General features: G+C 40.3%; 1 protein-coding gene across 1 annotated transcript in view; it reads right to left on the reverse strand.

The window, feature by feature from the left end:
• The window catches only part of LOC134311905 (B-cell scaffold protein with ankyrin repeats-like), a 100,439-nt gene that overhangs the window by 19,821 nt on the left and 53,277 nt on the right, over window positions 1–27,341 (reverse strand). The window contains exons 8-9 of the mRNA XM_062993554.1: window positions 9,043–9,106; window positions 8,715–8,945 (exon numbers count right to left, since the gene is read on the reverse strand). Of these exons, the coding sequence (XP_062849624.1) occupies window positions 8,715–8,945; window positions 9,043–9,106 (295 nt within the window). The remainder of the gene's footprint in view (window positions 1–8,714; window positions 8,946–9,042; window positions 9,107–27,341) is intronic.

Here is a 27,341-nt window from a genome sequence, read left to right on the forward strand (position 1 = left end):
TGGAACGCGTTATTATTATCGCATTAACTTCGACAGCCCTAATAAAAATGTATTAAGAATAAGGTGCAAAAAGAATGCAATATTGTGCAAAGATGCAAGTAATATAGTCACTAGTATGAGTTGTCAGAACCCAGGGAACAAGATCAGCCATAACATTAAAACCACCTCCTTTAAAAAATAAATAAATAAATAAAATAAATAAAAAATAAATGTGATTAATCGCGATTAACTATATGAAATTCTGAGATTAATCGCGATTAAAATTTTGCATTGTTTGACAGCCCTAATATACAGTATATACAGGGGTTGGACAAAATAACTGAAACACCTGTCATTTTAGTGTGGTAGGTTTCATGGCTAAATTGGACCAGTCTGGTGGCCAATCTTCATTAATTGCACATTGCACCAGTAAGAGCAGAGTGTAAAGGTTAAATTAGCAGGGTAAGAGCACAGTTTTGCTCAAAATATTGCAATGCACACAACATTATGGGTGACATACCAGAGTTCAAAAGAGGACAAATTGTTTGTGCACGTCTTGCTGGCGCATCTGTGACCAAGACAGCAAGTCTTTGTGATCTATCAAGAGCCACTGTATCCACGGTAATGTCAGCATACCACCAAGAAGGACAAACCACATCCAACAGGATTAACTGTGGACGCAAGAGGAAGCTGTCTGAAAGGGATGTTCGGGTGCTAACCCGGATTGTATCCAAAAAACATAAAACCACGGCTGCCCAAATCACGGCAGAATTAAATGTGCACCTCAACTCTCCTGTTTCCACCAGAACTGTCCGTCGGGAGCTCCACAGGGTCAATATACACGGCCGGGCTGCTATAGCCAAACCTTTGGTCACTCGTGCCAATGCCAAACGTCGGTTTCAATGGTGCAAGGAGCGCAAATCTTGGGCTGTGGACAATGTGAAACATGTATTGTTCTCTGATGAGTCCACCTTTACTGTTTTCCCCACATCCGGGAGAGTTACGGTGTGGAGAAGCCCCAAAGAAGCGTACCACCCAGACTGTTGCATGCCCAGAGTGAAGCATGGGGGTGGATCAGTGATTGTTTGGGCTGCCATATCATGGCATTCCCTTGGCCCAATACTTGTGCTAGATGGGCGCGTCACTGCCAAGGACTACCGAACCATTCTGGAGGACCATGTGCATCCAATGGCGGTGCCGTGTATCAGGATGACAATGCACCAATACACACAGCAAGACTGGTGAAAGATTGGTTTGATGAACATGAAAGTGAAGTTGAACATCTCCCATGGCCTGCACAGTCACCAGATCTAAATATTATTGAGCCACTTTGGGGTGTTTTGGAGAAGCGAGTCAGGAAACGTTTTCCTCCACCAGCATCACGTAGTGACCTGGCCACTATCCTGCAAGAAGAATGGCTTAAAATCCCTCTGACCACTGTGCAGGACTTGTATATGTCATTTCCAAGACGAATTGACGCTGTATTGGCCGCAAAAGGAGGCCCTACACCATACTAATAAATTATTGTGGTCTAAAACCAGGTGTTTCAGTTATTTTGTCCAACCCCTGTATATACAGGGGTTGGACAATGAAACTGAAACACCTGTCATTTTAGTGTGGGAGGTTTCATGGCTAAATTGGACCAGTCTGGTGGCCAATCTTCATTAATTGCACATTGCACCAGTAAGAGCAGAGTGTGAAGGTTCAATTAGCAGGGTAAGAGCACAGTTTTGCTCAAAATATTGCAATGCACACAACATTATGGGTGACATACCAGAGTTCAAAAGAGGACAAATTGTTGGTGCACGTCTTGCTGGCGCATCTGTGACCAAGACAGCAAGTCTTTGTGATGTATCAAGAGCCACGGTATCCAGGGTAATGTCAGCATACCACCAAGAAGGACAAACCACATCCAACAGGATTAACTGTGGACGCAAGAGGAAGCTGTCTGAAAGGGATGTTCGGGTGCTAACCCGGATTGTATCCAAAAAACATAAAACCACGGCTGCCCAAATCACGGCAGAATTAAATGTGCACCTCAACTCTCCTGTTGCCACCAGAACTGTCCGTCGGGAGCTCCACAGGGTCAATATACACGGCCGGGCTGCTATAGCCAAACCTTTGGTCACTCGTGCCAATGCCAAACGTCGGTTTCAATGGTGCAAGGAGCGCAAATCTTGGGCTGTGGACAATGTGAAACATGTATTGTTCTCTGATGCTTCCACCTTTACTGTTTTCCCCACATCCGGGAGAGTTACGGTGTGGAGAAACCCCAAAGAAGCGTACCACCCAGACTGTTGCATGCCCAGAGTGAAGCATGGGGGTGGATCAGTGATGGTTTGGGCTGCCATATCATGGCATTCCCTTGGCCCAATACTTGTGCTAGATGGGCGCGTCACTGCCAAGGACTACTGAACCATTCTGGAGGACCATGTGCATCCAATGGCGGTGCCGTGTATCAGGATGACAATGCACCAATACACACAGCAAGACTGGTGAAAGATTGGTTTGATGAACATGAAAGTGAAGTTGAACATCTCCCATGGCCTGCACAGTCACCAGATCTAAATATTATTGAGCCACTTTGGGGTGTTTTGGAGAAGCGAGTCAGGAAACGTTTTCCTCCACCAGCATCACGTAGTGACCTGGCCACTATCCTGCAAGAAGAATGGCTTAAAATCCCTCTGACCACTGTGCAGGACTTGTATATGTCATTTCCAAGACGAATTGACGCTGTATTGGCCGCAAAAGGAGGCCCTACACCATACTAATAAATTATTGTGGTCTAAAACCAGGTGTTTCAGTTATTTTGTCCAACCCCTGTATATATATATATATATATATACTGTATATATACGTATATATATATATATATACACACATATTTTAATAGCCCTGTTGTATGTGTGTGATAACTAGCACACTGTCACTGTAAAATACCCCTTATTTTTATATATATATACACCGATCAGCCATAACATTAAAACCATCTCCTGGTTTCTACACTCACTGTCCATTTTATCAGCTCCACTTACCATATAGAAGCAATTACTGACTGTAGTCTATCTGTTTCTCTGCATGCTTTGTTAGCCCCCTTTCATGCTGTTCTTTAATGGTCAGGACCACCACAGAGTAGGTATTATTTGGGTGGTGGATCATTCTCAGCACTGCAGTGACACTGACAGCCAACAGCGCCCCGTGGGCAGCATCCTGTGACCACTGATGAAGATCTAGAAGATGACCAACATCAAACAGCAGCAACAGATGAGTGATCGTCTCTGACTTTACATCTATAAGGTGGACCAACTAGATAGGAGTGTCTACTAGACTGGACAGTGAGTGGACATGGTATTTAAAAACTCCAGCAATGCTGCTGTGTCTGATCCACTCATACCAGAACAACACACACTAACACACCAGCACCATGTCATTGTCACTGCAGTGCTGAGAATGATCCACCACTTAAATAATACCTGCTCTGTGGTGGTCCTGTGGGGGTCCTGACCATTGAAGAACAGGGTAAAAGCAGGCTAAAAAAGTATGTAGAAAAACAGATGGACTACAGTCAGTAATTGTAGAACTACAAAGTGCTTCTGTATGGTAAGTGGAGCTGATAAAATGCACAGTGAGTGTAGAAACAAGGAGGTGGTCATAATGTTATGCCTGATTGATGTATATAGTTTATAAACTAAAATATAATTAAGTTTTTGCATTTTTTTACCACCTGCAACAGCTAAATGATTCAGGATTCAGGAGAGGGTTTTTTTGCACAGTTCATATAAAGGTCTTCCTTTCATGATAGGAAGCACTTCACACTTAACTACTGGCTACTACTGGCCTTACTTTCACTTGTCAAAGTTTAGAGAAGCACAAACAAAAACTAAGTATTTATAAACAGTAGTTACTGAAAACTCTGGAGTAGGAGAGCAGCAGATACATTTTAATAAGCTGGGAGCATGCTGAGTGTATGAATTAAAATGTTTTTATTGCATCACTTTGTAGCTGAACTTTATGGACTGTATTCAGAGCTGGTACCATAAAAAGGCCATTTAGGTGAAAAACGTACATTAGTAGATATAATAAGAAATATACACTGCTGTGAAAAAGTATTACTCCTTCCCAATTTAATTTGTGCTAATTTGTCACATTTTAATGTTTGAAATCTCCCAGCTAAATTTAATATAAGATAAAAACGAAACAAGTAAACACAAAATGCAGCTTTCAAATGATCAGTTGGGTTATGAAGCTTGACGTGATCCATATCACACAAGCATGTCTACTTCTGAATGGCTCAAAACAAAATTAAGGTTTGGAGTGGGCTGACCTGAATACATACCTTAAACAGGCTGTTTAGGCTCAAAAACCTCCAATGTAGCGGAATTAAAACAATTCTGAACGAAGAGTTGGCCAAAATTCCTCCACAGTAATATCACAATCATCTGACTGCAGTTGTTACTGCCAAAGGTGGCACAACCAGTAATTACATTTGGGGGGGCAGTTACTTTTTAAATATGGGTGATTTAGGTTTTCAATAAATGTTTATCTTCAATTTATGGAATGATCATTTAAAAGCTGCATTTGTGTTTACTTGTGTTGTCTTTGTCTTATATAAAAATCTTAAATGTTTAAATGTGACAAAAAATGGCTTTCTTTCTACAGCATTATACTAAGACTAAAATCGATAGATAAGATATAGATTTCTGAAAATGATAAAGACAATACAAGCAAGTAGGTGTACAAAGATTCACAGGATTATTTAATTGGGTAATTATATAATCTACAAATGTAATTATTACATATGAAGCTTATGAAGAAAAGCTTTCAAAGTACTTTATATAAACCAAAAACACAAAAAGTGTACAGGTACATGTACATGTAGGTTTAATATACCGATCATAACATAACATTAAAACTATCATGGTTTCTACACTCACTGTCCATTTTTTTAGCTCCACTTACCATATAAAAGCACTTTGTAGTTCTACAATTACTGACTGTAGTTTATCTTTTTCTCTACATACTTTTGAAGCCTCTTTTACCCAGTTCTTCAATGGTCAGGACCACCACAGGACCACCACAGAGCAGGTATTATTTGGGTGGTGGATCATTCTCAGCACTGCAGTGACAATGACATGGTGGTGGTGTGTTAGTGTGTGTTGTGCTGGTATGAGTGGATCAGACACAGCAGTGCTGCTGGAGTTTTTAAATACCATGTCCACTCACTGTCTCACTCTATTAGACACTCCTACCTAGTTGGTCCACCTTGTAGATGTAAAGTCAGAGACGATCGCTCATCTATTGCTGCTGTTTGAGTTGCTCATCTTCTAGAGCTTCATCAGTGGTCACAGGATGCTGCACACGGGGCGCTGTTGGCTGGATACTTTTGGTTGGTGGACTATTCTCAGTCCAGCTGTGACAGCGAGGTGTTTAAAAACTCCAGCAGCACTGCTGTGTCTTATCCACTCATACCAGCACAACACACACTAACACACCACCACCATGTCAGTGTCACTGCAGTGCTGAGAATGATCCACCACCCAAATAATACCTACTCTGTGGTGGTCCTGTGGGGGTCCTGACCATTGAAGAACAGCATGAAAGGGGGCTAACAAAGCATGCAGAGAAACAGATGGACTACAGTCAGTAATTGTAGAACTACAAAGTGGTATATATACTGTATATAACATCAAAGAATCAGCTTTATATATACAGTATATCACAAAAGTGAGTACATGGGACAACACTATAGAAATAAAACTTGGATATAACTTAGAGTAGTCAGTGTACAACTTGTATAGCAGTGTAGATTTACTGTCTTCTGAAAATAACTCAACACACAGCCATTAATGTCTAAATGGCTGGCAACATAAGTGAGTACACCCCACAGTGAACATGTCCAAATTGTGCCCAAAGTGTCAATATTTTGTGTGACCACCATTATTATCCAGCACTGCCTTAACCCTCCTGGGCATGGAATTCACCAGAGCTGCACAGGTTGCTACTGGAATCCTCTTCCACTCCTCCATGATGACATCACGGAGCTGGTGGATGTTAGACACCTTGAACTCCTCCACCTTCCACTTGAGGATGCACCACAGGTGCTCAATTGGGTTTAGTCCATCACCTTTACCTTCAGCTTCCTCAGCAAGGCAGTTGTCATCTTGGAGGTTGTGTTTGGGGTCTTTATCCTGTTGGAAAACTGCCATGAGGTCCAGTTTTCGAAGGGAGGGGATCATGCTCTGTTTCAGAATGTCACAGTACATGTTGGAATTCATGTTTCCCTCAATGAACTGCAGCTCCCCAGTGCCAGCAACACTCATGCAGCCCAAGACCATGATGCTACCACCACCATGCTTGACTGTAGGCAAGATACAGTTGTCTTGGTACTTCTCACCAGGGCGCCGCCACACATGCTGGACACCATCTGAGCCAAACAAGTTTATCTTGGTCTCGTCAGACCACAGGGCATTCCAGTAATCCATGTCCTTGGACTGCCTGTCTTCAGCAAACTGTTTGCGGGCTTTCTTGTGCGTCAGCTTCCTTCTGGGATGACGACCATGCAGACCGAGTTGATGCAGTGTGCGGCGTATGGTCTGAGCACTGACAGGCTGACCTCCCACGTCTTCAACCTCTGCAGCAATGCTGGCAGCACTCATGTGTCTATTTTTTAAAGCCAACCTCTGGATATGACGCCGAACACGTGGACTCAACTTCTTTGGTCGACCCTGGCGAAGCCTGTTCCGAGTGGACCCTGTCCTGGAAAACCGCTGTATGACCTTGGCCACCATGCTGTAGCTCAGTTTCAGGGTGTTAGCAATCTTCTTATAGCCCAGGCCATCTTTGTGGAGAGCAACAATTCTATTTCTCACATCCTCAGAGAGTTCTTTGCCATGAGGTGCCATGTTGAATATCCAGTGGCCAGTATGAGAGAATTGTACCCAAAACACCAAATTTAACAGCCCTGCTCCCCATTTACACCTGGGACCTTGACACATGACACCAGGGAGGGACAACGACACATTTGGGCACAATTTGGACATGTTCACTGTGGGGTGTACTCACTTATGTTGCCAGCTATTTAGACATTAATGGCTGTGTGTTGAGTTATTTTCAGAAGACAGTAAATCTACACTGCTATACAAGTTGTACACTGACTACTCTAAGTTATATCCAAGTTTCATGTCTATAGTGTTGTCCCATGAAAAGATATAATGAAATATTTGCAGAAATGTGAGGGGTGTACTCACTTTTGTGATACACTGTATATATATATATATTTATATATATTTGTTTTAGAGCAGAATTTTAAAGAAGAACAAGAAAGCTAAAATGTCATTTCAAAATGCAATCCAATCAAGAGTAAGGATTGCAAATAATATAAAAAAGTTCAATCATTCATTTTCAGTAAGTAATAAACTCTGCTCTGGTTGGCCATGGTTCCAGCACCAGCCAAACATATTGGGTGCAAAATAAAAACAAAATCACAACAGGGTCATTTACAGCAGTCAGTGAAACCTCGGTGGACATGAAAAGAAAATTCACAGTCTTTGCTTACAGTCATTGACCAGAGCAAGGGATTGAAGTAGGCATAAGAAAATGAATGTGTAGGTGTGAAGTGCTTTGCAATGTGTTGGTGCCCTGTTTATTGTACACTCCTCTGGTATCAAACCCACAAGAACCATGAACAGGATTAAGTGGTTAGTTAAAATGAACATATAAAAGATAACATAATTTGGGGGAAAATATCCTTTCATTTGTATTTTGTTTAAATTGGAATTTTTCCAAAACTGACTTTGTTGGATACAACAAACTGTCAGACAGTAGTGCTGCACTTAATATTGCTTGTGAGTAAAATCATTGTCGTGCAGGGAAAAAGTACCAAAGCTTAATCTGTACTTTGCAAATAATTGTTCAAGACATGCAAAAGTCTCTGCTGAAGAGCCAAAATCCAAAAATGTTACAAGGGATCTTCGAAAAGTTCCCGCACTTTTATAATTTGGTTGGAAACAGTGAGGGTGGGAGGAGTAGTAATTGGTCGTGTCTGAGAAACTGAAAGAGAGATTATAGTCCGGATTTAGTGCCATATGATTTCCACTTTTTTGAACCGCTCAAAGAAGCTTTAAGAGGAAGAAGACTTTCATGTGATGATGTGAAAGCAGCGGTGCATCAGTGGCTACGCGCTCAACCGAAGACATTTTTTGCTGATGGCATTAAAAAGTCGGTGCGACGCTGGGAAAAATACACTGGAAGGTGACTATGTAGAAAAGTGATGTCATTTGTTTTTTTTAATTCTTAATAAATAAAGTGCGGAAACCCCTTTTGAAGACCCCTCGTAGTATCAACTTAATACTTCAAGTGAATACTATCCATAATTTGTAGTAAATTTCAGACAGTAAATTTCCAACCACTTGCTAGATCTCCCTTTAAACAATAGCTACTTAGCCTGGAGACTAAGGTCTAGCACATGGTTCCTCCCAGACGTATGTAGCCGGATAAACTGCAGCACAGAATTATTGAATAGATCTAAATGATTTAAGAATAACACTAACCACCCTTCTCTACAAATATTATCTTACAGAAAGGCTTGTAATTTGCTATTGTTACACTGACTGACCTAAGTGTCTCCTGATCAAGACAAAAATTGCATGCCTTCCAGTCTATGCCGTCTATAGACTGTTTCCACACTGTTGGTATTTAAACTGCATGCGATTTTTGTGAAGCATTCTTATTCTTACCCTGACAAATGAATGGCACAGTTTTCTCCTTGGTGGGAAGGCTTTTAGGTCGGGGAGCAGGTGCAGGAGGCCGGTTCGCTATTAGATCTGAGCAACTGGGGGTCGAGATTGTGTCATACTCTTCGTTATTGGTTTCTACATGAAAATAGGGATCTTCCTCATCCTCCTCCAGCTCTTCATTACTGGCCCATGTGCAAGACTCTTTGTGGCTGTCAGTAACCTTGAGATTGCCTGGATGATTAAGCAAGTGGTATAGATTAAATTATAGGTGTTAATGCATGGTAGATTTGTATAAGAATAAGAACTTTTTTTTTGCCTGATCACTTACCAGTTCTGCCCATCAGTTCATATATGCTTGTGTCGTCATCAGGGCCCTCTCCACTGTTCTTTGCCTATAAAGTTACATGCAATTTAATAAGGATTTGATTACTAGCGGTAACAGAATATAAATGCAATAAAAGTAGAAAGAATTTCCCATGTGGGCGGCACTGTCGCCTCACAGCTAGAAGGTCCTGGGTTCCATCCCCAGGCGGGTCGGTCCGGGTCCTTTCTGTGTGGAGTTTGCATGTTCTCCCCGTGTCTGCTTGGGTTTCCTCCGGGAGCTCCGGTTTCCTCCCACAGTCCAAAAACATGCAGTCAGGTTAATTGGAGACACTATTGGTGAGTGTGTGTGTGTGTGTGTGTGTGTATGTATGTGTGTGTCTGCCCTGCGATGGACTGGCACCCCGTCCAGGGTGTTACTGTGTGCCTTGCGGTTATTGAAAAGCTGGGATAGGCTCCAGCACCCTCTGCGACCCTAATTGGATAAGCGGTAAAGAAAATCAGTGAGTGAGTGAATTTCCCATGTTTTCCCTGATTGTTTTCAACTTCAGTTTAATTTTGTAAATATAATACAAGTAGAGAGAGGTGTGTTGACCCTTGTGTTCCATCACATTTTTTATTAACGAGGCTTTTCAATGGTTTGTGAACTAAGGACACTAATTATTGCAGTTTTACAAGTGGAATAGTTTGTTCATTTATGCTTGATATGAGACTTCGGCTGCTCAACAGTCAACAGTCTGATTCTCCTTTTCATGCTGCATCATACATTTTCAATGGAAGACTGGACTGCAGGCAGGAATTCTGTGTCTACGGTTAAAGAGCATATAGAATGAAACCTTGTCTTGCTGAAATAATAATAATAATAATAATACATCACATTTATATAGCGCTTTTCAGTAACCCAAAGACGCTTACAAGAATAACCATGGACTTTCCAGAAAAGACACTGGCTTTTTGGCAGCAGGTGTCTCTCTAAAATCCCAATATACACCTGTGTGTCAAAGGTACCTTCACACATCTGCAAGGCAACCTAGTCATGGGCACTAATGCACCCCCATATCATGACAGACGTTGGCTTTTGCATCTTCTACTGATAACAGTCTAAATAGCCCTTCTTATCTTTTTGTCTCTTTGTGAGTTTAAGGTTGCATTTCTTAATGTAGCGGTATACTGTGTTAAGTGACAATGGTTCTCTGAAGTATTCCCAAGCCCATGTGGCCATATTTGTCACAGTAGCATGACAGTATGCAATGCTGTCTAGGAGTTAAAAGGTCACACACATTCAACGGTAGTTTCCAGGTTTGCCCTACAGGGACTGAGATCTCTTCAGATTTCCTAAATCTTTTTACAATATTATGAACAGTAGATGGTAAAACACTTTAATTATTTGCAATTTTGCATTGAAAAACATTCTTTTTTGAACCAATATATACAGTGTATCACAAAAGTGAGTACACCCCTCACATTTCTGCAAATATTTTATTATATCTTTTCATGGGACAACACTATAGACATGAAACTTGGATATAACTTAGAGTAGTCAGTGTACAGCTTGTATAGCAGTGTAGATTTACTGTCTTCTGAAAATAACTCAACACACAGCCATTAATGTCTAAATAGCTGGCAACATAAGTGAGTACACCCCACAGTGAACATGTCCAAATTGTGCCCAAAGTGTCAATATTTTGTGTGACCACCATTATTATCCAGCACTGCCTTAACCCTCCTGGGCATGGAATTCACCAGAGCTGCACAGGTTGCTACTGGAATCCTCTTCCACTCCTCCATGATGACATCACGGAGCTGGTGGATGTTAGACACCTTGAACTCCTCCACCTTCCACTTGAGGATGCGCCACAGGTGCTCAATTGGGTTTAGTCCATCACCTTTACCTTCAGCTTCCTCAGCAAGGCAGTTGTCATCTTGGAGGTTGTGTTTGGGGTCATTATCCTGTTGGAAAACTGCCATGAGGCCCAGTTTTCGAAGGGAGGGGATCATGCTGTTTCAGAATGTCACAGTACATGTTGGAATTCATGTTTCCCTCAATGAACTGCAGCTCCCCAGTGCCGGCAACACTCATGCAGCCCAAGACCATGATGCTACCACCACCATGCTTGACTGTAGGCAAGATACAGTTGTCTTGGTACTTCTCACCAGGGCTCCGCCACACATGCTGGACACCATCTGAGCCAAACAAGTTTATCTTGGTCTCGTCAGACCACAGGGCATTCCAGTAATCCATGTTCTTGGACTGCTTGTCTTCAGCAAACTGTTTGCTGGCTTTCTTGTGCGTCAGCTTCCTTCTGAGATGACGACCATGCAGACCGAGTTGATGCAGTGTGCGGCGTATGGTCTGAGCACTGACAGGCTGACCTCCCACGTCTTCAACCTCTGCAGCAATGCTGGCAGCACTCATGTGTCTATTTTTTAAAGCCAACCTCTGGATATGACGCCGAACACGTGGACTCAACTTCTTTGGTCGACCCTGGCGAAGCCTGTTCCGAGTGGAACCTGTACTGGAAAACCGCTGTATGACCTTGGCCACCATGCTGTAGCTCAGTTTCAGGGTGTTAGCAATCTTCTTATAGCCCAGGCCATCTTTGTGGAGAGCAACAATTCTATTTCTCACATCCTCAGAGAGTTCTTTGCCATGAGGTGCCATGTTGAATATCCAGTGGCCAGTATGAGAGAATTGTACCCAAAACACCAAATTTAACAGCCCTGCTCCCCATTTACACCTGGGACCTTGACACATGACACCAGGGAGGGACAACGACACATTTGGGCACAATTTGGACATGTTCACTGTGGGGTGTACTCACTTATGTTGCCAGCTATTTAGACATTAATGGCTGTGTGTTGAGTTATTTTCAGAAGACAGCAAATCTACACTGCTATACAAGCTGTACACTGACTACTCTAAGTTATATCCAAGTTTCATGTCTATAGTGTTGTCCCATGAAAAGATATAATGAAATATTTGCAGAAATGTGAGGGGTGTACTCACTTTTGTGATACACTGTGTATATATATATATATATATATATATATATATATATATATACAGTATATACTGTATATATACATACTACAGGGTTAGTTATTTTAACACTTTATGGAAACCATTTATTCACAAAACATACTTCATATGTGTAAGATAATTTACAGGACAGTCTCAACCTGTTCGCCGTCATGTTCAACACACAAAAACCAGCGAGCAACAGTACCATTTAAAGCTCGGACACACAATTTGCGCCCATGGTGTACGTCTATCTGCAGAAGAAAAATAATCCATTATATACCCGGTAAGTCAAAATTATGTGTGTTTTTGTGTGTTGAACATGATGGCGAACAGGTTGAGCTGTCTTTTAGCTGTTTATATAAGAGACAAAACTTCAGAGTTCGGATATCACCTGCACTGTAAACAATGCTTAGCTTGTGTAAGAAAGCAGAACACCCCAGATAAAGATAAAGCTTATATAAATAGTGGAGACTGACTGGCAGGTTTTACATGTTTGTAATGTAGGTTTTAGAGAAAAAGCAAACAGCCAGCAAAAAGAAAATGGTCATATTAAATGTAAATGGTATGACTTGTGTTTTGAGAATGATTGATTCAATATAAATAAAGTATACGAATTCAAGTAATCAATCTACAAATACTAAAATCTCAATGGGCCATCTGATTCCACCAACATCAAGACAAGGGTCCTGACACATTTCTAAAAAAGTACAAAATCACTGCACCTAACATACATTACTTATACTGTGTTAAAGGTGTTGTGATGTCATAGTTTTATTTTCTCTCATGGGTGTGTTAGCATTATTATGCTAAAAAAAATCTGCTAGAATGAGTGAGCAAGCAAGCAAATGACTGACCAACCAACCAGGTCCTTGCTCTCGGCTTATAATTTAATGTTAACAATATCTTTGTGAATCCAAGCACTACTATGCCCAAAAAAGCATTGCATTTATTCTCCAAGGCAACCACTATTTCATCTAGTGAATGAAATACACCAGTTTCATACTTTTCATCACATTGGTCTCTATAGGCTAAATATTTAGGTTTAGGAAGAAAGAAAACACAATCAAAATAAATATGTGTAGAAAAAACTAAACCCATACACTTCACAGTGACTGAGTGGATATTGCCAAATGCTCACAAATCTAGATTTGCCAGAGATGTGGTCTGGAACAGAAAGTCATTCTGTCTAATTCATCAGTCGCAGCTTGTAAACACGGTCTATTCAAACATGTAATTTAGCCTGCTCAAATATGTAATTTTACCCATGACTCTGTGCCAAAGATTTACTTCTGGACTGGCCAAGTGTTACGCTTGCATTTGTTATGACTGGCTCAATTAAAGGAGAAACTGGATGTGGCTATTATGCAATATTCTTTTCATTTTTAAGTCCAGCCAATTTCGCCAACCTCGTCAAATTGGTTTGTGAAACACACTTCATGTGCAAAGTAAGGCCTCGGTCACTGAGGAAAAAGCCGACAACTACGTTCGCCTTCAAACAGATTATGTGCTGGTTGTGCAACACACATACCAACTAACAATAAGCCTATTCATAGCAGACACAAACCCACAGACCACAATTATATAAGATTTATTCGCTAAAATGAATAAATGTGAAATTGTGCGGTGAATGGATGATAGTGAGGATTATTGAATGTACACACTTCACCTGGATGCATGTTTCACAATGCAGCTACAATTCTCTCAACACTGTTCCTTAGCAACCTCTGTCTTTCAGTCAGAATAATGGCCCACAGTCTTCCTCTTTAGTATTGGTAATACACATTAGCATTCTGTTATGAATATATTCATAAGAGTAGAAAGGGAGAATCAACAGATAGACAAGACAAGCTTATTAAGCATTACAAGTCGAGGGGGATGTGAAAGATGTCGGCTTTGATGTTGGACATGAGTGCAACATCAGGTTTTGTATAAGTGTTCTAATGAATAATTGAAGAATTGTTGCCACATTGAAAATTGAAAACATCTGTCTGTGGTATGACAGATGTATAAGAACTATAGAAATAAAGGGCACACAACCAAGGACACTTTGTGGTAACAAGGATTTCTGGTCTGGCTAGCTATTATAAAACAACACCAAACATAATCATACTTCAGTTTTAATTCACATTGTTATATTTCAGTCTTTTATTTATTAGTAACCTGGTGTTAGTACAACAGCTGAGCAGCTGCTAGATCGGATAGGTTATAGGTCTGCCAATTATGCTCCCATATAAAGAGACTCCAGTAAGACATCTGTCACCTAGAATTAAGACTTGACAACTATACACCGATAGCCATAACATTAAAACCACCTCCTTGCTTCTACACTCACTGTCCATTTTATCAGCTCCACTTACCATATAGAAGCACTTTGTAGTTCTACAATTACTGACTGTAGTCCATCTGTTTCTCTGCTTTGTTAGCCCCCTTTCATGCTGTTCTTCAATGGTAAGGACTCCCAGGACCACTACAGAGTAGGTATTATTTGGGTGGTGGATCATTTTCAGCACTGCAGTGACACTGACATGGTGGTGGTATGTTAGTGTGTGTTGTGCTGGTATGAGTGGATAAGACACAGCAGCACTGACAAAGTTTTTAAACACCTCGCTGTCACAGCTGGACTGAGAATAGTCCACCAACCAAAAATATATCCAGCCAACAGCACCCAGTAGGCAGCGTCCTGTGACCACAGATGAAGAAGATGACCAACTCAAACAGCAGCAATAGATGAGCGATCGTCTCTGACTTTACATCTACAAGGTGGACCAACTAGGTAGAAGTGTCTGATAGACAGATAGATAGATAGATAGATAGATAGATAGATAGATAGATAGATAGATAGATAGATAGATAGATAGACAGACAGACAGACAGACAGACAGACAGACAGACAGACAGACAGACAGACAGACAGACAGACAGACAGTAATTGTAGAACTACAATTGTAGAACTATAGTCAATTGTAGAACTACAGTCAGTAATTGTAGAACTACAAAGTGCTTCTATATGGTAAGTGGAGCTGATAAAATGAACAGTGAGTGTAGAAACAAGGAGGGTATTAAATAACAATAATAGTCATGTGTGTATTTCTGGTTGGTGGTACAACATTAAAAATAAGTAAACTGAACATGTTAAAAATGGAGCTTGTGTGGGGCAGTGATAAAATTCAAACTATCGAGGTGTGTTATTGCATTGCACCAAGTGATTCAGGGAAAACAGGGTCCAGTGATCTTTTAAGTACTTGGTACTTTTTTGAATATAAAAACTTACGTGACCTAAAATCATTTTTTAGCTGGAATCTAAGTAACCACAAACAGTGTTTAAAATACATTATATGTAATATATGCATACAAGTAAAAAGTGTGTGTGAGAATTGGTGCATATTAGCTAGAGAAGCATTTGTGAGGGAAGACATTAAAAGTGGATGAGAAGGTCTGGCTCACAATTAATGTTCCAATTCATCCAACTCTTAATATTGTTTTACTTACATGTTTTCTAACAATTATATTGCATAAGTAAAATTACCTATTAGCAAAACAATATAACCGGAACCTAACAAAAATCATGTTTATTATTTACTGGGAATAGAATGAGCAGCTAGAGTATAGCCTTACTTCATTCTCAGTGCTCACATCCACAGAAATACAAGTGACCTTGCATTTTTTTACTGAATGGGTCTGAATGGATTTTAGACTAAACCAATGTCAACTAAAAACAGCCACACAATCTTTGAACCATATCATAAAAGATTATTTGTTTATGATTCTCATGTTTGCATTGCCAGTGGATGTTTTACCCGAGCATAATCTGAGCTGCGAATGAGCAATTGCAGTCCATTACATAATTTGTAAACCTGCTATTGAAGCATGTGGATATCATGAAAGCTTTAATGAACTGGAACAAATGTAATTTCTTCAAACACATCTCTTGTGCTCTATATGGATCAGTGCATTGCTGTGCAAATGCATTTTAAAGCTGACATGAATACAGAGTATTGTCATTTAGCATGAAAAGGGTATTAAAGGGACACTACTGGTGCAGTGACAAGACAGTTTATTAAGATGTTGTGTGCGCCAACAATTGTGCTTTAAATCATGAACAAGCCAGCGCTCTGAATGAGCAAGTGGATCAGAATGTATTTGTCTGCTATGTATTTGTCTGCTATGTATTAGCCAAAAAGACCATGCACAAGTATTCAAATATTCAAATCAAATCTTAGCGCCTGTTAATAATTACTTAGTTGTTCTAATGCTGTTATCATCATGGGAAAAACATTTTAAGAAACAGTGCATTGAAGTTAGGGTAGCCCCTTCCATAACCCCAAAAAGGAAGACATTAGACCCCAAAAATTATGGTATGATAGTGAGTAGACAGGGTACTGTCTACAGCACACAAAATTAAAACCTTAATTGATATAATTGTGATGCAACCAAATGAGCTAAAAAAAGTACAAAAAGCATGAAATTCAGCATGGAAACCTCTTTCTGAGCTGACCATTCAGAGCTGTATGTTGTTTTTGTTTTGGCATGCTGACAGCATTAAAACGGAGTAATTAACTAGCATTTCAGCTGGACATCTATTTATTTATTTAATATTAGGATTTTAACGTCATGTTTTACACTTTGGTTACATTCATGACAGAAACAGTAGTTAGTCATTACACAAGATTCATCAGTTCACAAGGTTATATCAAACACAGTCATGGACAATTTTGTATCTTCAATTCACCTCACTTGCATGTTTTTGGACTGTGGGAGAAAACCAGAGCTCCCGGAGGAAACCCACGCAGACACGGGGGGAACATGCAAACTCAACACAGAAAGGACCAGGACCGCCCCACCTGGGGATCGAACCCAGGACCTTCCTGCTGTGAGGCGACAGGCTTTGAACCAATGAAATACAAGCCAATGACAGGCAAAGTGATTATGATTGTTACAAGAATAGTTAGCTTCCAAATACATGTTCATCCAGGTATTATTCCGGACAAGCAGATAAAAAAAAAAAACAATCCTTAAAACCAGACGTATGAACACCTTTACTAAAAGTATGTTAGCTTCAAAAGTATGACTGTTATTTAGAAATGTCTGGTACAGCCAAAGATTTTTACAGTTTGACATTTAAAGGTCAAAAATACATTTTGATGGTGGGTTAATCAGTAACTTTATCCATTTGCTCATTAATATTGATAATATATGAATGTTTTTTCATCCACACACCAGCCTTATGATGGGAGTGGAGTTGAGAGTTGGCAACTCTAATCTGCTTTTTATGGATCCTCATGCCTTTAAAACTGTAAATAGTAGTAATAGGCAGTGTACATTCTTACTGGTAATAAAGGGTATCTACTGTATGTTTAATGCTATTCCTGTTAGCAGTCTCTGGATATTGTTTGGTATGTGTTTGTGTAATAGATCCTCTCAATAAAATTCTCTTTTATTTAATCCTTATCAGTATTACAACATATTATGATAAATAACACACCAGTCATTACATGTTACTCAGGTTATCATTTATTTAATTCATTACTGGAATCTCGGCATTAAATACTTACATGCAGTAGCTTTGGACACTAACGAACAGAGACAACTGTACTATTGAGCTTAGTTATAGGGGGGTTTCCCGCCATTAGGAGTGGAAGGTACCATTACTTGAGCTAGATTAGGGAGATTAGTAAAATGTTGTGGTGTTATGTTTTTTCTGCCATGGATTTTGTATGAAAATTATTGGTTTATGCTTCAGATTTTATACTGTTTAATTGTTTAGATGTATGTATATTGCCTTTGTGTATATTTATTTTCTTTTTTGTATGAATGTCGAGTGTGAATACAGTTACTGTAGTTGGATTGGCCTAAGGTCTCTCTCTCTCTCTCTCTCTCTCTCTCTCTCTCTCTCTCTCTCTCTCTCTCTCTCTCTCTCTCTCTTTCCCCATATGTACTCACTGTCTCTCTCTCTCTCTCTCTCTCTCTTTCCCCATATGTACTCACTGTCTCTCTCTCTCTCTCTCTCTCTCTCTTTCCCCATATGTACTCACTGTGAATATTTGCACCTTCAACAGAAAAGTAAAATAAAGTTAAATATTCAATTCAAATGCTACACTGGATGCTGCTGCTTAAAATCAGCTAACACTGCTACTAAGTGAAAATTATTTTACCTGTGTGAAAACAGTGAGTATCTTATATGCACCAAATTGATTAACTGTGGTCATATTTAGGGGCCACCACAGTGAATCATTCTGGTCCAAATATCTGATCTCCCATACACAAATAAAATTTTCATATATAAAATATATGCCCATATTTCTGCAAACTATATATGAAACCTGTTAAAAATTGGAACAATTTCATATACTTAAATATATTTGTGGCCCATAAAATATGTATGCTCATGTGTATAATACTTTTTTACATATATGTTGAAACATATAGAGCCAAGATTGAAACCTGGGAGTTTAGAATCTCTGCACTTTTTTTTTTAGTGGACTATCCCGCTGCGTTACCGGAGCACTCTTAAAATAAACTTTTAATACTAAAAAGTCAACTTCTTTTTAAATCAAAACAAGGTTTTGTTGCTTGTGTTGCAGCCTCTTTGCCCAAATTTAAACTGAACAAATATAAGTCGTGCCAACTCAATCTCAAAGTGTAGAAAAATCGAGCAGATTTTGAAGAGCTTGTTGAGTTTAGTTTACAAGACAAATTATACGTTAAATGAAATAAAAACATTAAGAAGCATTAAATGTGTTTTATTGGGTGCATTTTTCTCATCAAAACAGCTTTCTCAGCTTTATATACAAGTACAGTTCATACATTCATGCACAGCATTGCCCACTTGCTCTGTCTTTGGTATCCCTACTATATTTAGATAGTATTCCTATTAGTTTAATTTACTTTAATTTTCTGTTTCTAGTTTAGTCAGTACTTTAGCCTTGGTAAGCATAAGCTTTAGCATTAGCACTGTTCTTAGCTTTCTCTGTCGCAGCATTTTATATCAGTGTTTACAGTGTAGTGTGTGTTACTTTTTGTGTATTCCGTTCCCCTTTGTTGCACTAGTGTCTCTTAATCTGTTCCTTAACCTGTTTTAGTATCCTTCTGACAAACATTAAAAAGTGAATGCATTAATTCATTCATTCATTTTCATGTTTAATCACTGCTTTATCCTGGTTAGACCTGCAGTGTCTCTGACTTCCCTGGAATCACAAGGTGCAAAAAATATATTTTTAAGTATTGCTTCGAGTCAGAATCAGTTTTTACCAACATCGTTGTTGCAAGGTTTTTTTTCATATATATCCTCAATATAGAGTATGTGGATATTACACAACATTTGAATGTAAAACATGTACATGAATGCTTGAAAATAAAAAAAATAATATGCTGGCATACAGCCTTTTTATATATGTTATGTAAATAAAACTGCATATATAAATTAAACATATATGCTAACATATATGGATTCAACATGTAATACCATATGAAATGAATCTGATAGATAGGTTTAATATACAGGGTGGGCCATTTATATGGATACACCTAAATAAAATGGGAATGGTTGGTGATATTAACTTCCTGTTTGTGGCACATTAGTATATGGGAGGGGGAAAACTTTTCAAGATGGGTGGTGACCATGGTGGCCATTTTGAAGTCGGCCATTTTGGATCCAACTTTAGTTTTTTCAATGGGAAGAGGGTCATGTGACACAAGAAAAACAATGGTGTGCTTGGTTTTAACGTAACTTTATTCTTTCATGAGTTATTTACAAGCTTCTCTTTGTTTACAGCCATTGACATGTCGCAGAGGTTAACACGTGAGGAGCGGATAGAAATTGTGTTGATGTCTGGTGAACGCAGTACCCGGGTCATTGCAGCAGATTTCAATGCAAGACACCCTACGAGACCACCCATCTTTCATGCTACAGTTAGCAAACTGCTTGCCAAGTTTCATGAAACTGGTTCAGTGTTGGATTTGCCAAAATGTGGACGCATGAAAACTGTCACTAATGAAGAAACATCAGTGGCTGTCCTAGCTTCATTCAGCAAGAGCCCACAGCGTAGCACTCGCCGCATGTCACTGGAGAGTGGCATCAGTCGAACATCCCTTCGGCGGATATTAGCTACTCACAAATGGCACCCTTACAAACTCCAGCTGCTGCAGCATCTCAACGAGGATGACCCAGATCGGTGCACTGAATTTGCAGAATGGGCAAAACAAAAATTGGAACAGGACCCTCAGTTTACACAGAACATTTTGTTCAGTGATGAGGCAAACTTTTATGTGAATGGTGAAGTTAACAAACAAAACCACCGCTATTGGTCTGACACTAACCCACATTGGATAGATCCCTCCAAGACTGTTGGAACACAAAAATTGATGGTATGGTGTGGTATATGGGGTACAAAGATAGTGGGGCCATTCTTTATCAATGGAAACCTCAAGGCCACTGGATATTTGAAATTGCTACATCATGATGTGTTTTCCTCTTTATGCACTGAAGCTGGCACGTTCCCTGAGTTTTTCCAGCAAGATGGTGCACCACCACATTATGGGTGTCAGGTCCGAGCATTCCTAGATGAACAGTTTCCTGGAAAGTGGATTGGTCGTCGTGGGCCAGTTGAATGGCCCCCAAGGTCTCCCGATCTGACCCCCTTAGACTTTTATCTTTGGGGTCATCTGTAGGCAATTGTCTATGCTGTGAAGATACGAGATGTGCAGCACCTGAAACTACGGATACTGGAAGCCTGTGCTAGCATTTCTTCTGCGGTGTTGCTATCAGTGTGTGAAGAGTGGGAGAAGAGGGTTGCATTGACAATCCAACACAATGGGCAGCACTTTGAACACATTTTATAAGTGGTCAGAAACTTGTAAATAACTCATGAAAGAATAAAGTTACGTTAAAACCAAGCACACCATTGTTTTTCTTGTGAAATTCTCAATAAGTTTAATGTGTCACATGACCCTCTTCCCATTGAAAAAACTAAAGTTGGATCCAAAATGGCCGACTTCAAAATGGCCGCCATGGTCACCACCCATCTTGAAAAGTTTTCCCCCTCCCATATACTAATGTGCCACAAACAGGAAGTTAATATCACCAACCATTCCCATTTTATTTAGGTGTATCCATATAAATGGCCCACCCTTTATATACAGGGTGAGTCAAGAGTCTCAGGACACTCTTTTATTTTAGAAACGAAAGGGAAAATTATATATCTGAATACCCCAGCAAGGGTGAGGGGGCCTATCTTTTAGGCTATGTCCGGAACATGGCCGCCATCTTGAAAGCCGCCATATTGGATCAAGGGCAAGTTTTTTCAATGGGAAGGTGGTCATGTAGCATATCAAAGAAGACCAGAATTTTCAATATTACTGTTCAAGATTTGCAATATCTCTTGTGGTTCAAAAGTTATCAACACAAAGTTTAAAACTTTTGTTGTTCGTTACAGATAACTGAAGATGTACAGGGGTTGGACAAAATAACTGAAACACCTGTCATTTTAGTGTGGGAGGTTTCATGGCTAAATTGGACCAGTCTGGTGGCCAATCTTCATTAATTGCACATTGCACCAGTAAGAGCAGAGTGTGAAGGTTCAATTAGCAGGGTAAGAGCACAGTTTTGCTCAAAATATTGCAATGCACACAACATTATGGGTGACATACCAGAGTTCAAAAGAGGACAAATTGTTGGTGCACGTCTTGCTGGCGCATCTGTGACCAAGACAGCAAGTCTTTGTGATGTATCAAGAGCCACGGTATCCAGGGTAATGTCAGCATACCACCAAGAAGGACAAACCACATCCAACAGGATTAACTGTGGACGCAAGAGGAAGCTGTCTGAAAGGGATGTTCGGGTGCTAACCCGGATTGTATCCAAAAAACATAAAACCACGGCTGCCCAAATCACGGCAGAATTAAATGTGCACCTCAACTCTCCTGTTTCCACCAGAACTGTCCGTCGGGAGCTCCACAGGGTCAATATACACGGCCGGGCTGCTATAGCCAAACCTTTGGTCACTCGTGCCAATGCCAAACGTCGGTTTCAATGGTGCAAGGAGTGCAAATCTTGGACAATGTGAAACATGTATTGTTCTCTGATGAGTCCACCTTTACTGTTTTCCCCACATCCGGGAGAGTTACGGTGTGGAGAAGCCCCAAAGAAGCGTACCACCCAGACTGTTGCATGCCCAGAGTGAAGCATTGGGGTGGATCAGTGATGGTTTGGGCTGCCATATCATGGCATTCCCTTGGCCCAATACTTGTGCTAGATGGGCGCGTCACTGCCAAGGACTACCGAACCATTCTGGAGGACCATGTGCATCCAATGGCGGTGCCGTGTATCAGGATGACAATGCACCAATACACACAGCAAGACTGGTGAAAGATTGGTTTGATGAACATGAAAGTGAAGTTGAACATCTCCCATGGCCTGCACAGTCACCAGATCTAAATATTATTGAGCCACTTTGGGGTGTTTTGGAGAAGCGAGTCAGGAAACGTTTTCCTCCACCAGCATCACGTAGTGACCTGGCCACTATCCTGCAAGAAGAATGGCTTAAAATCCCTCTGACCACTGTGCAGGACTTGTATATTTCATTTCCAAGACGAATTGACGCTGTATTGGCCGCAAAAGGAGGCCCTACACCATACTAATAAATTATTGTGGTCTAAAACCAGGTGTTTCAGTTATTTTGTCCAACTCCTGTATGTTATAATAATAATAATAATAATAAGTTCAACTTATATAGCGCCTTTCACCGAGCTCAAGGTCGCTGTACAGTAATAAAAAGTGAAAACAAACGACAACACGCAAAACAAGACAAAACAAAAACAAAACAAAAACAGACCGACAGTGTGTAAGGATAGGTTAGAGATATAAGTTCAAGAAGTAGAATGAAAATGTTGTGAGAAGAGATGGGTTTTAGAGACACCTTGAAAGCAGAAAGAGAAGAAATAGAGCGAAGAGGCAAGGGCAGAGAGTTCCAGAGTGTTGGGGCGGCAACGCTGAAGGATCTGCCGCCCATAGTGGACATCCTAAATCTAGGAACAAAGAGTTGATTTGTGTCTGACGACCTTAGTTTGCGTGATGGTGTGTGACGTGTGAGGAGTTTAGTAAGATAGGCGGGAGCGAGACCATGAAGTGCTTTAAAAGTCAAGACCAGAATTTTATATTTAATGCGCATGGAAATTGGCAGCCAATGTAGTTCTTCCAAAACAGGGGTGATGTGGTCAAACTTTCGGGTAAATGTCAGGACCCGAGCAGCTGCATTTTGTATAGTTTGCAGGGGACGGAGGGTTTTGGCGGGAAGTCCATGCAATAAGGAATTGCAGTAGTCCAAACGGCTGGTGACAAAAGCGTGTATCAGTGTTTCCGCCACCTCAAATGAAAGATAGGGACGGAGACGAGTAATATTGCGAAGCTGAAGAAAGGCTGATTTGGATAGTGATTTCACATGAGGACCGAATGAAAGCAGAGGGTCAAACAGAACACCAAGATTGCGTACACAGCTGGAAGGTGTGATGGAAACATTCCCAATGAGGAGGGGAGAGTTTGTGAAAGAGGAAAGTGAAGTTTTAGTGCCCACGTAAAGAAGCTCAGTCTTAAGGGGATTAAGCAGCAAGAAATTTGAATGCAGCCAGGATTGAGGTTCCTGGATACACAAGGTGAGCGAGGCGGGAGGAAAAGAGATGGATGGTTTGAAGGCAAGGTAGAGTTGGGTATCATCTGCGTAGCAGTGAAAGTTAAGACCGTGTCTGCGTATGATGGAACCAAGTGGAAAGATGTAAATAATGAAAAGAAGAGGCCCCAGTACAGAGCCTTGCGGTACCCCTTGTTTCACCAAAGCAGTGTCGGAAACATGATTACCCAAGCGAATGAAGAAATGCCTGTCAGATAGATAGGATTTGAACCAGGAGAGTACAATGCCAGAAATCCCAATATCAGACAGACGAGTCAGAAGGATGTTGTGGTTAACCGTATCGAAGGCAGCAGAGAGATCTAGAAGAAGAAGAGACGAGACAAAACCAGAGTCCGAGGAACGTATTAGATCGTTCAGCACATAGAGTAGAGCAGTCTCAGTGCTGTGTTGGGAACGAAAACCTGACTGGAAAGTTTCAAATAGATTATTTGTGCTCATAAAGTCAAGAAGCTGAGAAGCTACGACTTTTTCAAGAACCTTAGAAAGGAATGGAGGATTCGAGATTGGTCTGAAGTTGTTTAACACAGATCTGTCCAGACCCGGTTTCTTTAGGATGAGAGTGACAGCGGCAGTTTTAAGATCAGAAGGGACAGAACCAGAAGAGAGTGAGAGATTGACAAGATGACAGATAGGAGCAGCTAAGAGCGAGTCACAGGATTTCAGAATATAAGTGGGAGCGGGGTCAAGAAATGAGGTAGTGGGCTTTGAAGCGGCCAAGATCTTTAAAATAGCAGAAGAGTCGACAGCAGTGAAAGATGACAGAGAACTAGGAGAAGAGAGTGAAGGAACAGTAAACGGAGTTTGATTTGTAGAGTTTGATAAAGTCTTATAAATAGTAGAGACCTTATCCTCAAAAAATGTCAAAAAAGAATTACAAAGCTCCCGTGAAGCGGGAGAAGAGTCAGATGGGGGATGCAGTAGCCTCTTGACAGTAGAAAATAAGTGAGAGGGGTCTTGTCCTGCTATCTTAAATTTATCAGTAAGGTAAGTAGTTCGAGCAGCACTAAGTGCCGCTTTATATTTGTCTAGGTGAGCAGAAAAAGCAATGGAATGCACGGATGACCTGGTTTTCCTGTATAGACGCTCTAACCATCTGCCAGTAGTTTTTAATACACGTAGTTCCGGGGAGAACCAGGGAGAGGAGTGGGACCGTGGAACATACCTGGTTTTCACCGGAGCTAGGACCTCAATGGCAGATGCGATCGATTGATGGTAAAGTGAGACAGCCTCCACAGGTAAGCATACAGAAGTAATACTGGTAAAGTTTGAGTGTTCCAGAGTAGCCATGAGGGATTGAGGACTGATAGCAGAATAATTTCGATAGGAAATGAATGTCTTCGGAGAGGATTTGATAATAGGAAGAGAGAGACAGAAAGTAATGAAAAGATGGTCAGAAACCATGTTATAAGCTTACATCTACATATATTCAAAGGATACATGTACTGTATGTTATAACAATATATCATCTTAAAGGTAACGTATGGAAAAACCATTATTGATATAGGGGCATATATGTCATATATTACTTTCCGTGTGGGCTGTTACACTTTTACTCTGGTTGTCCTTCCTGATGCAAATATTATTTTTTTCGGGCTTGGGACTACCACTGAGAGCACTCTGATAAGTGCACCTCTTAGCCACCCCCCAATGCAGTAACATTCCAGACAGGATGCCAATACATTGCAGCACCACAGCTATGTCCTCCTTAAACATTACAAATTATGCCTGTATGTAGACGGCCAATAGCACTGCTGAGATTTAAACCCTGCATATCAACTGTACTGGGCTAGCTTTTGCTGCTCCACCACCAGAGCAATAATGTTTAATATTTTATATTATTCTATAAATGATTTTGTATACCTTTGAATGAATAAATAGAGGACAGACGATCGATACAGTATGTAGGAAAAAAAACACTGAATATTCAAGCAGGAAAACAAATGTTGAACGAAATTGATTAGAGATTCTACAGAAAAACTCAGCCTGCATTGAAATGAGAGAACAATCTTTGAGCTCAACACTTAATCTGTTCTCATCCACAATTCAGACTTAGTGTTACACTGAGTCAGTGTTGCTGTGGTTACAGTCATCTGCAGGCCAGGAAAGTGATGAGGACTGGATCAAAAGGGGTTAGAGAGGGAACAGAGAGAACTAGGCTGAAAAAGCTGAGGGTAGGGACAATCTGATGGCCTTTTCCACTGCGCCCATGGTTTAAATGATGGATAGAAGGCACAAACCAGCAGACTATGAAGAAAGTAGTACCCCTAAAAGTTACTTTTAATACTGCAGACTTTACACAAGCTTTAATTACTTCCCTCAAGTTGTAGCGTACTTTAAATTTATCTTTCTGATCCTACTTTGGTGTTTCACATTTTAGCGTGTTTAAGTGTGATTGATTTGTGTTCTAAATTAATTACAAATTGATATGTTAAACCTAATAGAATGGACAAAGCTTTTAACAGCACTGTAACTAAATACATTTCCCAGTAACCCCAGCTCTCTGTTCTGCCCTTGGCTGTGTGATCACAGCAGTCCACCCCACCTAGGAATTTACACCTTAAGCTCATCACATGCCTCGTAAAGATGGCTTTATATACTAGTCCAGTTCATACTCGTGTACAGCATTGCCCATCTTTATGCTCCGTCTTTGTTATTCCTGGTATATTTAGATAGAATTCATATTAGTTAATTTTTTCTCTTTCTAGTTTAGTCAGTATTTTAGCACTGGTAAGCATAAGCTTTAGTATTAGCCACGTCATTAGCACTTATCTCTAGCATTAGCACTGTTGTTAGCATTCTATGTCACAGCATTCTATGTCACAGCATTCTATGTCAGTGTTTACTTAAGCAATAGAACACGAGAGGGAGTGTGTTATCGCGAATAACATCACTGCTGTGATTTGATCCCCCCGTAGATCAGGGGTGTCAAACTCATTTTCACCGAGGGCCACATCAGCATTATTGTGGCCCTCAAAGGGCCGGTTGTAACGTATTCTGCTGAGATTGCAGTCTGTTGTTTTTCTTGGAGGCTAAATTCTGCATTTATATTGTCCTCCTTTACCACAGACACGGCCTCATAACACAAGAGACGCACCGTTTTCTCATCCTGAAGCACAAACTTGTTTTCATTTTCATTAAATTTCGCTTAATCTTCTTACTTATCTTCTTGTACATTTTGGGATTATGTGTAAATATTTCTTAACATCATCTACTGGCAGGATGTGTGACTTTGCAGGTCACAAAATCAGCATGCATTTTGAGAGATGCAGTTAATGTAGGATTTTACAGTGTATTTTAAGACAATTGTTCTGCTCACTAAGAGTTTATCCCCCTTTCTCAGACAGACAGACAGACAGACAGACAGACAGACAGACAGACAGACCTCTTCAGAATACAGTCGGTTTTATTTGCTTCCCAGCTGTGATATACTGTGTGCACCAGAATGAAGTAAAAATACAAACAATTAAAACAATAAAGAACTTAATAAAGTAAAAGCACACAGCTGTAGTCAAGTGTTACATCTGGTACAATATGAGATTTAACCAAACATAAAATAGCGCTAACGAGTTAGCATTTTGTGTAAAGATACTAATTGCTATAGTA

Source organism: Trichomycterus rosablanca, chromosome 4, assembly GCF_030014385.1.
Source record: "Trichomycterus rosablanca isolate fTriRos1 chromosome 4, fTriRos1.hap1, whole genome shotgun sequence".
Lineage (NCBI taxonomy): Eukaryota > Metazoa > Chordata > Actinopteri > Siluriformes > Trichomycteridae > Trichomycterus > Trichomycterus rosablanca.